At 33.7% G+C, this 12878-nt stretch overlaps 3 protein-coding genes across 3 annotated transcripts; 1 reads left to right on the top strand and 2 right to left on the bottom strand.

Annotated features, from left to right (window-relative positions):
* Nucleotides 1-502: 502 nt before the first annotated feature.
* LOC103500182 (dirigent protein 10-like) lies at nucleotides 503-1237 on the bottom strand. The gene has a single exon (XM_008463398.3). The coding sequence runs from the start codon at nucleotides 1235-1237 to the stop codon at nucleotides 503-505; it is 735 nt and encodes a 244-aa protein (XP_008461620.2).
* A 1503-nt stretch (nucleotides 1238-2740) lies between these two features.
* LOC103500181 (spliceosome-associated protein 130 A) lies at nucleotides 2741-7932 on the top strand. The gene is made up of 4 exons (XM_008463397.3): nucleotides 2741-6063; nucleotides 6494-6985; nucleotides 7299-7453; nucleotides 7570-7932. Exons 1-3 carry the CDS (start codon nucleotides 3049-3051, stop codon nucleotides 7434-7436), a joined length of 3645 nt encoding a protein of 1214 aa, XP_008461619.2. The 5' UTR covers nucleotides 2741-3048; the 3' UTR covers nucleotides 7437-7453; nucleotides 7570-7932.
* Nucleotides 7933-9315: 1383 nt separating this feature from the next.
* Nucleotides 9316-12475, bottom strand: LOC103500180 (caffeoylshikimate esterase). Its single transcript, XM_017047253.2, has 7 exons — nucleotides 12037-12475; nucleotides 11807-11933; nucleotides 11575-11721; nucleotides 11363-11493; nucleotides 10575-10712; nucleotides 9814-9912; nucleotides 9316-9729 (listed from the first exon to the last, which is right to left on the bottom strand). Exons 1-7 carry the CDS (start codon nucleotides 12064-12066, stop codon nucleotides 9451-9453), a joined length of 951 nt encoding a protein of 316 aa, XP_016902742.2. The 5' UTR covers nucleotides 12067-12475; the 3' UTR covers nucleotides 9316-9450.
* Nucleotides 12476-12878: the final 403 nt, after the last annotated feature.

Here is a 12878-nt window from a genome sequence, read left to right as displayed (position 1 = left end):
TTTGCACTATTCCATGATAAAGTAGAAAAGCATTTCACTCAAAAGATATAAAGTGCGTTTCTAGTAAGGATATTTGTATATGGATGAACACGTTTTAAAATGATAAAAATGAACATAGCTAAATTGATATAAAATTTGTATTTTATCAATATAAATTTCTAAGGTTAGAAGCTCAATTCTCCCGTTCTACAAATTGTAAAAGGAATAGATACTATTTCATACATGATTTATCTTACTCTTTGAAGTTAACTTAACATGAACAGCATAGAATATTTTAACCTTTTTGACACCTTTAATTAAAATGAAAATTGTATTCCACGTCTACTTCTAATTTTAATTTTAAAAGTTCCTCTAGGACAATAAAATAGCAAAGATTGAACCACGGAATTTTTTATCACACATATGCTAGTTGAATTTATGATTGCTTTCGCTATAAATACTTTTATCCCAAAAAAGAATGTACAATCACTAAATATAATTACGAAAATACCTTCAAAGTACACTATTTGCTCAAGTAAACATTGAATTCTATGAACTTATTATATTTGCCTCCAAACTTTGTTCTAAATGATTTCTTCAAAGTTGCATAACCATTAGCACCATGATACTTGCCAAAGCCACCAATTATAGCAACATGAGACTCCTTCACATGATCACTCCTATACACTCCAAACACCCTAATTCCATCCTTAGCCTCACCCTTACCAAAATACATTGTCATAGCCATCATATGCCCACCACTATTCTCTTCACTATTTTCCACATAAAACCCTTCTATTCTCCCAATTATGTGAGGTTTACTCCTTGAATTCTCAAACAACTCCTCATCAATCCCTCTCACCATTCCATATTCCAACTCTTGGAGGGTTGATCTCGAAGGAAATGATATTCCAATTGTTGAAAAATCAGGTGTTTGAGAAGAGAATGATCCAACAGTCGTAGGGTAAGTTTGAGATATAGGAATGCCTTTATTGGGAGGGAAAAAGTCTAAAGGTTTTGAAAACGGTAACTGCTTGTTAGTTATCGTTGTCGATTTGGTTGGAGAGTAGTGATGAGTTGTTGAATTGAATACATCTCTCATTGAAAACGAAAGCTTGTGATGGCGGTAATGGCGATTTCGAGTCGGGTTCTCAAAGGTTCGAGCCGCGGAGGAGAGGGTGATGATGGTGGTGAAGAAGATGAGAAAATTGGCTATGATTTTGATGAGTAAAGAATGAGAATGGAGGTTGGCCGCCATGTTTCTCAAAAGGAATAGCATATGCATATGAGAGTTTTGGGATTGCCAACTTTTGTATAAAAAGAAACAAAAAGGCAAATGGATTTGTTGGAATTGGATTGGTTTGGGTGGGGATTCATGGCCATAATTGTCAAGTGATTGACTAAATATTATTGGTGGATTTAGTGTATCATTTATATATAAACCATAATATTCCTATAATAAACACAAATCAATTGCATTAACTTTTCTTTTAATTAAACATATTTTTTAATATTTGACTAAAATAAATCATTCAATACATAGTACCATTTTCTAACTTTGACTATAAATTTTTGAACTTCCAACTTCTTTAGATATCAAATTTCGTGTCTTGACATTTTGTTAATATTTAAAAGACAATAGTTGGTAGAAAATGAATAATTTTAAATGTTATAAGCTGAATAAATATTCATATACACTATTTTAATATTAAAATTAAAACTAAATAAAGGATAATTTTTCAAAAAGATAGTTAATTAGATGTATTTGTGATTAATAATTTTATCATCAAATTAATTCTAGTACTCAATAAAAAAAATCTTGAGCAATAATTTTAAGTTATATAGAATAGAGACATGACATAAGACCATCTGATAGTGAATAGAAAACAATTGAAAGAATCCAAATGATAATTTTGCATTTTTTTTTTAAATTTAGAGACTAAAATTACGGTTTTTCTTGTAAAAATAATTTGAGAATTCACCAAAAATGACGATTGCACGTTAAAATAATATAAATTTGGAATATTCTTTTTCAAAATTTGGTTATATTGTTTGAAATGGGCAAAATATATATATATATATATATATATATATATATATATTAATTAATTATTTGGTTAATTTTTATAAATATAACAAAATCGAAAACTATTTACGGTCACGTAACAAAATAAGAAAAGTCCATGACGCGCAATTATTTTTTCATAAATTTCATAATATATGCAATTGTGATTTATATCTTCTTCGCGATTTATTAATCCCGGACCATTTTGGTGTAATTAAGACCTGAGAGTGAATAACTAAAGACATATATAGTAGTTTTTTAGATGGAACTTGGGCCAACTTGGAGAAGTTCCCAACGAGATTAGAAACAAAGAAGGATATTTAAGGATTCTTAGGTAATCTCGAGACTATCTCAGACCTATTATAGTCGAGAGTATCTACATGATCGTGTTCTTTCATCTCGAGGTATGGTATGCTCGAGATCGTGTATCACACACGTGTGATCGATTTATCGTGTGTTGATGGAACAATCTTGATATTTTACATATTATGAGTCTGTAGACTTTTTTTTTTTTTTTTTTGTTTCAAAATTGTTCTAATATATGTTTTTTATTTTTTAAAAAAAGCAATTAATATTTTTGGATAGGGCTATTTTTGCAACTGTGTATAATTTACTTGGGTCCCACTATAATCGTCTACATCAAGGCACTCATAAACTTGGATAATTTGCAAAAATATGAGCCGTTAGATTCGAACGGACTCGGCAATTGGCCCAAATCTCTTTGCCGCGCTTCAGCGTCTTCTTTAATCGAGCTAGGGTTTATATCTCACTTGAATTTTCGCAATTTTGACGCATTTTCATTTTCAGGGGTTTACATCTTCAACTCCCATACTCTAAATCACTCTCCTCTCACCTTCCTCTTCATGGCGAGCTTCTTCTGATACCCATCAAACCCCCCTCCCCCCTCCCTCTCCCATTTTCTTTACCTTTAACCTCCTAAAACTCGTTTCTCTCCACATTTTCCCGGAAAATTTTAGTTCACCCACTTACAGTTGTCTTAAGCTATGTACCTTTACAGTCTCACTTTGCAACGAGCTACCGGGATTGTCTCGGCTATAAATGGAAATTTCTCCGGTGGTAAAACGCAGGAGATAGTTGTTGCCAGAGGGAAGGTCCTGGATCTCATTCGTCCCGATGATAGTGGTAAGATCCAAACTCTTCTTTCTGTTGAAATCTTTGGTGCGATTCGGTCTTTAGCTCAATTTAGGCTTACTGGGTCTCAAAAAGATTATATTGTCGTTGGGTCTGATTCGGGTCGAATTGTTATTCTGGAGTATAATAAGGATAAGAATGTATTTGACAAGATACATCAGGAGACTTTTGGGAAGTCGGGTTGTCGTCGTATTGTTCCAGGGCAATATTTGGCTATTGACCCTAAAGGAAGGGCTGTTATGATTGGGGCATGTGAGAAGCAGAAGCTTGTTTATGTTTTGAACAGAGATACAGCAGCCAGGCTTACTATTTCTTCACCATTGGAGGCTCATAAGTCGCATACCATAGTATATTCAATTTGTGGAATTGACTGTGGATTTGACAATCCTATATTTGCTGCAATTGAGTTGGACTACTCGGAGGCAGATCAGGATTCTACTGGGATGGCAGCAAGTGAAGCCCAGAAGCATTTAACTTTTTATGAACTTGATCTTGGTCTCAATCATGTCTCCCGGAAGTGGTCAGAACCTGTTGATAATGGTGCCAATATGCTTGTTACTGTTCCTGGAGGTGGGGATGGTCCTAGTGGAGTGTTAGTTTGTGCTGAAAATTTTGTGATTTATAAGAACCAGGGACATCCAGATGTTAGAGCTGTCATTCCTAGACGTGCAGATTTACCTGCTGAACGTGGTGTGCTTATAGTTTCAGCAGCAATGCATAAGCAAAAAACAATGTTTTTCTTTCTTTTACAGACAGAGTATGGAGATATATTTAAGGTTACCTTGGAACACAACAACGACAGTGTCAAAGAACTGAAGATAAAGTATTTTGATACAATTCCAGTTACAGCTTCAATGTGCGTTCTGAAATCAGGATTTCTATTTGCTGCCTCAGAATTTGGAAATCACTCACTCTACCAGTTCCAAGCCATAGGGGAGGATGCTGATGTTGAGTCTTCCTCAGCTACTCTGATGGAAACTGAAGAAGGTTTTCAGCCTGTTTTTTTCCAGCCTAGGAGACTTAAAAACCTTATGAGAATTGATCAAGTTGAGAGCTTAATGCCTATAATGGATATGAAAATCATAAATCTTTTTGAGGAGGAAACACCTCAGATTTTTACTCTTTGTGGGCGTGGTCCTCGATCATCTTTGCGAATATTGAGACCTGGCTTGGCCATCAGTGAAATGGCTGTGTCAGAACTTCCTGGTGTTCCTAGTGCTGTTTGGACTGTGAAAAAGAACATCAATGATGAGTTTGATGCATACATTGTTGTGTCATTTGCAAATGCAACACTTGTTCTTTCTATTGGTGAGACTGTTGAAGAAGTTAGTGATAGTGGGTTCCTTGACACTACCCCTTCCCTTGCTGTTTCTTTGATAGGTGACGATTCTCTCATGCAAGTCCATCCAAATGGTATTAGGCATATTAGGGAAGATGGGCGTATTAATGAATGGAGAACTCCAGGCAAGAGGACCATTGTTAAGGTTGGTTCTAATAGGCTTCAAGTGGTGATTGCCCTAAGTGGGGGAGAACTTATTTATTTTGAGGTGGACATGACTGGTCAGTTAATGGAGGTGGAGAAGCATGAAATGTCTGGAGATGTGGCTTGCTTGGACATTGCCCCAGTACCTGAAGGAAGGCAACGTTCGCGTTTCCTAGCAGTTGGTTCTTATGATAACACAATACGAATTCTATCATTGGATCCTGATGACTGTATGCAAATTTTAAGTGTGCAAAGTGTTTCTGCAGCTCCAGAATCTCTTCTGTTTCTAGAAGTTTTGGCATCAGTAGGTGGGGAGGATGGTGCAGACCATCCTGCTAGCCTTTTCCTGAATGCTGCATTGCATTCTGGGGTGTTATTCAGAACAGTCGTGGATATGGTGACAGGCCAGCTTTCTGATTCCCGATCCCGTTTCTTAGGACTAAGAGCACCCAAACTATTTTCTGTTGTTTTAAGGGGGAGGCGTGCAATTCTTTGCCTGTCAAGTAGACCTTGGCTTGGATATATTCATCAAGGCCATTTTCTATTGACCCCTCTATCATATGAAACTCTTGAATATGCCTCATCATTTTCATCAGATCAGTGTGCAGAGGGTGTAGTTGCTGTGGCTGGAAATTTCTTGAGGGTTTTTACCATTGAGAGATTGGGAGAAACATTTAATGAAACGGTCATTCCACTTAGGTACACCCCAAGAAAGTTTGTGCTTCAACCTAGGAGAAAATTATTGGTTGTTATTGAGAGTGATCAGGGAGCATTCACTGCAGAAGAGCGAGAAGCTGCTAGAAAGGAATGCTTTGAGGCTGCAGGGGCTGGGGAAAATGGAAATGGCACAATGGAGCAAATGGAGAATGGTGGAGATGATGAGGATAAGGATGATCCTCTATCTGATGAGCATTATGGTTATCCAAAGGCAGAGTCTGAAAAATGGGTTTCATGCATCCGAGTTCTTGATCCTAGGTCAGCCACTACAACTTGTCTGCTGGAGCTTCAGGACAATGAAGCGGCATTTAGTGTGTGTACTGTCAATTTCCATGACAAGGAGTATGGAACCCTTTTAGCCGTTGGTACTGCAAAGGGGCTGCAGTTTTTCCCTAAACGGAGTTTAGTTGCTGGATATATTCATATTTATCGTTTTCTGGAAGATGGAAAATCCCTTGAACTTTTGCACAAGACACAAGTGGAAGGTGTTCCTCTTGCTTTAGCTCAGTTCCAGGGAAGATTACTTGCAGGAATAGGAAATGTGCTTAGATTATATGATTTGGGGAAAAGAAGACTGCTTAGGAAATGTGAAAATAAGTTGTTCCCGAATACAATTGTGTCTATTCAGACATATCGTGATCGAATTTATGTTGGTGACATTCAAGAGGTATGCAATACTATATTAATCTTTGCTTCAAATTTCTGCCTTTTTTGATAAAATCTCGTCCTTATTAGTATTTTTCAGCACAATACAGCAAATATGTTCAAATTTTATTTTGGTTGAATGACTAGATCATGCAAACCACCCCAATGAATATATAAGCGTTCACAAATGTGCTTCATGTATGATATGTTACCGCACAGTCAATACTACATTTATATTTGAGACCACTTGTTAGACAGCATTTTGGTCAGATGATTTGTCAACTGTAAAACCTTTTCTTCTCATTTAGAAAACTGTAAAGTCTAATCGGGATCTATCTCTTATGGCAATATTTTAGTTATTGACTGAGAAAATAGTTTTTATAACAGGTCTTATGTGGTTGTTACGTCCTAACCTGACATTTGACACTACCTTTTCCTGTTTGCTTTTGCAGTCATTCCATTATTGCAAGTATAGGCGGGATGAAAATCAACTATATATATTTGCTGATGACTCTGTTCCTAGATGGCTTACAGCATCATATCATGTGGACTTTGACACCATGGCTGGTGCTGATAAGTTTGGAAATATCTATTTTGTGCGGCTACCACAAGATGTCTCAGATGAGATCGAAGAAGATCCAACAGGTGGAAAGATAAAATGGGAGCAGGGAAAGCTTAATGGAGCTCCTAACAAGGTAGAGGAGATCATCCAATTTCACATCGGTGACGTGGTCACATCGTTGCAAAAGGCATCTTTGATTCCAGGGGGTGGAGAATGCATTTTGTACGGGACGGTGATGGGAAGCTTGGGAGCTTTGCATGCTTTCACCTCCCGTGACGATGTTGATTTCTTTTCTCACTTGGAGATGCATATGAGGCAGGAACATCCACCTTTATGTGGAAGAGATCATATGGGTTATAGATCAGCTTATTTTCCTGTGAAGGTAAATTTTACGCTGCTCCTGATTCTTGTTTACTTGAACCTTCTTTTTAATTCCTTCCATGTTTATAGTTCATGTTGGATGCATTTGATTGATTGATTGAAAATTTGTGGAAATTGCAATAGTTGCTATGTGGCTTACTTTCTTACCCCGTTGAACTTGCTAGACTATCAATATTCTCTGCAGTCATTTGATCTTGGCCTGCTCTGCCATTACTCAATTGCTGCTTATTTTTTCATCATGTATGCTGTTCGTAGCAACATGTTTATTTAAGAACTTAACCAATTTTCTTCCAAATCTTGATGTGTCTATGCAGGATGTGATCGATGGGGATCTGTGTGAGCAGTTCCCATCCCTACCCTTAGATATGCAGAGAAAGATTGCAGACGAATTGGACCGTACTCCCGGAGAAATACTGAAGAAACTTGAAGAAGTACGAAATAAGATTATTTAAAGGACAAACCGCCAAAGGTGAAAATTTTTCCTTTAACATTTTGAAAACTACTGCATGATTCACATCATAGAAGGGGGTAAAACAAATGGTTGTTGGAAATTTGTTTTGATTCTTCAATGTTTTCAATTTGCAGGACCGAGTTGCCGCAGCTAGCTTTAGATGGGTTTTTAATGGCTTTGAAGCTGACGTTAATGAAGAGAATTAACAACCTTTGCACATGTCACTCCATAGTTAAAGCGGCAGAGGATGCAAATGACCATCTGATTTGAGAAAGATGTGTTCTTCAGGGTATTTGATAAAGGAAGTGGCCTTTATTGAGGGGTAATTTTTATCATTCTAATAAGGGAAAACAGACACTTTCATCAAGAGAAGAGGTCAAGCAAGTGGGATACTTGCAAAATGTAGAATGGTAATGTCTTAGAATGTAGTTGTTTATAGATTTATCCACAATTGTTACTGATGGTATTGAGTTAATATTACACTTGACCTTTCTTCAGAGTTCTGCCTTTTAAACGTGAAGAAGCCTTTTGTTGATAAATTTCAGGTGGAATGTTAAATCTGATATGTTTTGTGCCCTTTGAGGCTTTGAACAGGATGGGAATCTCATGTTCTAGTGTGAATGATCGGAGGTGAAGAAGAATTCATTTTTGTTGTAGATTAAGAATGGGAAATGTATTTACCCTTGATCCTTAACATCATTTCTTTTACCAATTTATGCCGAATGACAACCATCTCAACAAAGAAAATATAGTTGAACAATGATTGATACTATTTTATGAGGATGGAGGTTCACTTTTTTGTTGTAGAATATTTTTCAGAAATTTGAACTCATATATTTACTAATGGTTAAAGTGTTATTACAATAATAATTTGTGTATAGTGTTATCTTTTCAAAAAATTGCAAACATAACAAAATTTATCGATAATAGGTAACTTTTATAGTGATATGGTTATGTTATCCGTGATAGAGGAATCAATCAAAGATAATATCTATCATTGATAGACTTGTAATACTAAATCTAGGTTTTGCAATATTTCTAGATTCGTTTTTGTATTGTAAGTATTTGTTAATATTTTGAATTTAATTGTTATGTTTGAAATTGTTTTGTGGTAAATAGATTTTGAACCTTTGACTTACAGAAAAATAATGCACATTCATTATCAGATTATATTCTATTTTTTTTAAAGAAAAAAAAGAACCAAATTATGTGCATTTGAATTAGTACTATTGAATAGTTTAACTTCAATTCTAAGACAATGCTTTAGGTTTTTTTTCAAAAATAAAAAAATTGATAAATTATTTATTCTCGAACAAAATACAAATTTATTATACTTGATTTTTTTATATGAAATGTAAATATTTTTGTCAAATATTCTATTTTTGACCATTTTCTTGTTTCGGTTACCCTGAATACTTAAAGGCCATTAATTTGGATGATATAGAAAATTTAATCGTGTTTATTAATTATAAATTATAAGTAACTCTTTAATAAGGATTCTGGCTAGTTAGTCAACTTAACTAAAGTGAAATTTGTTATGAAAGGACCCCTTTTTATTTGTCTTATTATTATCATTATCATTTATTTATTTACTTAAACTAACCACTTTTTTTTCTTTTTTTTCTTAGAAGAACCACTTATTTGTCTTATTAAGTAATGATAATCAATTTAAACTAAACCATACTTTTTTATGTTAATTCAACTTCCCTCCATGTTTCTTTCCTTTGTTTTCTTGTTAACAACAAGTTGCCCTCTTAAAATATATATATATATATATATATATATATAGTTTCTTTTGAATTTTTAGTTTTTTTTTTCTTTTAAAAAATAGACAGTATGTGATATACTGAAAGTTCATAAAATGGATAATGGCCAACGGATTAGCAAGAACATTCCAATATAGTTCTAATAAAAACTAATGTTCATAAAATTATTTACACCACGATTAAAATGATATGACAAACAAATAATCAAACCAAACTAAACACAACCCATCATTTTAATCAGCTTTCTTGCTATTTCGTGGCTTCCAATAAACCATCATTTTCTTTCTTCCTCTCAAGTTCTGATTTTAAATTTTCATCAATACTCCTCTTATCCAACCAACCGATGATGTCTGAGAACACAATGTCCACATTCTCCGGCGTCTCGCCATACAACAAACCGTGCCACATTCCCTGATACATATTCAACGTCTTGTCGTCGCTCGCCGCTTCATCATAGAGTTGTTTGCTAACCAATTTGTCTGTAACTCGGTCGTCTTCACCGTGGAGAAGGAGGAAAGGTAGAGACACCTAAAGGAAAAACAAACAGAAACTACATATAAGAAAAAGAGAGAGAGAGAGAGAATTAATTAAACAGAAAAGAAAAAGAAATACCTCATTGAGTTTATTCTCAAGTAATGCAGTAACTCTCAAGAGTTCATAGCCAGTTTTCAACCGAGGCCGGCCCTTGTAACAATATGGATTTTCCCTAATCTGCCAACAACAACAACAACAACACATCAACATACATACATATCACAAAAAAAAAATATATTAAAGAACAATTGTTGTTTTATTTATTGGCATTTTCAAAATCTTTTTGTAACTTTCCTCTGTGAATATTGAAAATGGTTGTCATTAGTTTATGTCGATTATATTTTCCAATGCAAAACAAAGTTTAATTTCAAATGGTAAAGACGAAAGAATGGCCGATTTAAACATGACATATGTCTTCGACTTAAAAGATAATACTTCATTCCAATTATAAATACATTTCAATAATCCTAACTTGTAATGTTTGCCTTTCATTATTAATTATTTGATATTTAATGTCACATTAAACAAAAAACTTTAGTCAAAACACATTTAGTTTAAATACTATTTTATTGGTCTACATTTCTCCTTTAGATTTCGATTCGTTTTTGTCGTCGTCAACTTTCAAACAATATATGTATATCGAATCTATTATAGAAAATTTTGTTGCATTTATAAATAAATCCGCTCAAATTGTTATATTAAAAACATGTGAAAATAACAATAATGGATAAATTTAAAATTTTGTCATATATATCTTGTAAATTATGTTATATTTAAAAAAAGTTATTAAATTTAAAAAGAAAAATAAAAAGGAATAGAAAAAGTGTTGAAATAAATACCTGTTTCCTAACTTGAGGGAGTTTGAAGGCAAAGTCGATGACATCTTGAGTTGGAATAATTTTCCAAGTTGGAATAATTTTACAAAGCTTTGTTAAGAAACTTATCACCAATGGATTTGGCCTCATCTCATCGGCAATCTGTCAAATATTGCATCACACATTCATTATTATTCTTATTCCTACACTAATATAATTGACTTTATTAACAATAATAATACAGCTCCCAAATCCAGATTAGGTTTGATTTTAAAGATTCCAACCCAAAGGAAAAAGTCGAATGCTGGATTGGATCTAAAAACTACTCTTTTGTTAATCAATTCTTAATATTAAAAGGTTTTGATATGGTCAATTTCATCTCAACTTTTAATATTTTAATTCAACGTTCCTTTGCGTGCACATCGCATCACATCACATGTAATTATTCTTATCATTATTACTATTCCATTTGCTTAATTATGACTCGTTTTATTTAGTCAATAATCACATCTTTGAATTTCTATTCAGGTAATATATAATAAATGAGCAAATATCAATTTAAAGTTTGAAGGTTTAAATTTGAGCATTCTAAAGATGGTAATAGTGTTGAAGCTTGGTTTTAAAAGCAATAGTTATCCTATAAAGCCTAATTAGTAAAAGGATTGCAGAGAAGAAGTGAGTTGGAATTTTGTTTCCTTTCAAAAGTCTAAATTGGAATTTAGTTAAATGAATGAAACATATTTAGAAAATAATAAAAATGAAAGAGAGAGAGAGAGAGAGAGAGAGAGAGAGAGAGAGGATAAAATAATAACCTTACACATAGGGGCAACCAAGATGGCACCATCCCAAAAATCAGGCTGTTTTATGTGTATCATCAGAGCCACTGCTCCTCCCATTGACTCTCCCATTAAATACCTTTTCTTCTCTCTATTTTCTTTCTTTTCTATTTCCATTATCATCATCATCATCATCATCAGCTTTCATTTCCAAAAGGAATAATTAAGGATGAGACAGAAATTATTACCTGATATTGAAGTGAAAAAAGAAGAACAATCTTCCACCACATTATCAAAACTTGAAACATAGCCTTGTAATCCACTAGATTTTCCATGTCCTTCGTAATCAATTCCATATACTCCATAGCCTTCTTTTGCTAACCTTCTTGCACTACCTAATCAATTAAAAAAAAAAAAAAAAAAGCTCAATTTCCAAAACGTTTTAGTTATGAAGGAGAGTTCATGAAAAAGTATACTAACTGTCCATTGTGATGCTACATTCCATGGCATACCCATGGCAGAGAAAAATCAAAGCTTTTGGTTCTTCATTCTTTGGAACCCAATTACACGTGAACAACTTTAACCCACGTCCATTCTCTATTACTTCCTGATCACAAACAAAAACAAAAACCCATTAATAATTCACGAGAAAATATAATCCCCCCAAAAGAAACCCCATTTTAAATTGTCAAAAAGAAAAGAAAACTTACCTCTTGATATCTTACATTCTCGGTGTCCATTGCCTGTGAGAACAGGAAAGTCGAGAGAAGATTAGAGTTGAAAAAGAAGGGATTAGAGAGGGGAAATTACTGTGAGGGAAAGGGGTATGAGGAGGAAAAGAGAAGGACTTGTTGAGAGAGGGAAAGGAGAAAAGGGGGATTTTTAAAGAAGAGATAGATAGATAGATAGATAGAGCTTAATGGAAATTAGGGAAGAAGGGAATTAAAGGAATGGTTTTAATTTATAAAAATAAATAAATGATTGGAATTGAGAATTGGGAATTTGGGAATTGGGAATTGGGAATTGGGAATTTGGGAATTGGAATAGGAAAGGGGTTTTTGATTTCCTGAGAGAGAGATTGGATTTTGGTGTTTTAAAATCTCTATTTATAGACTTTAGAAACATCCCTACCCTTTTACTTGGCCCTAATTCCTACTTTCTCTCCTTTGTTTGTTTTTAATTATAACAGCCTGTATTATTCTTATTTTGGATAAATAGTAAAAACCATTACTAAAGTATTTTGATAATTATAAGTATATCCTTAAATTTTTATTAATAGTAATTTGACTCCTAAATTATTTAAAATGGTTGGAACTCTTTTAATATTCGAATAACATTGATGGTTTAATTTGAAATTTTAAGATTATAATTGCAACGATCCAGTTAGTTAGATATGTAATTTTTATCATCTATGCATTGTTATCTCTAATCCGATAAGAGTTAGAAACAAACAACTAACTACAATTAATAATTCAGGAGAAAAAATAAAAGCTTTATCTTTATGGGTGATAATTCAATATTTTAAAAAGTAAAAAGCTTTTATATATTTTCC

This window comes from Cucumis melo, chromosome 10, assembly GCF_025177605.1.
Source record: "Cucumis melo cultivar AY chromosome 10, USDA_Cmelo_AY_1.0, whole genome shotgun sequence".
NCBI classification, from domain to species: domain Eukaryota; kingdom Viridiplantae; phylum Streptophyta; class Magnoliopsida; order Cucurbitales; family Cucurbitaceae; genus Cucumis; species Cucumis melo.
This window is presented reverse-complemented; position numbering and strand designations above follow the sequence as displayed.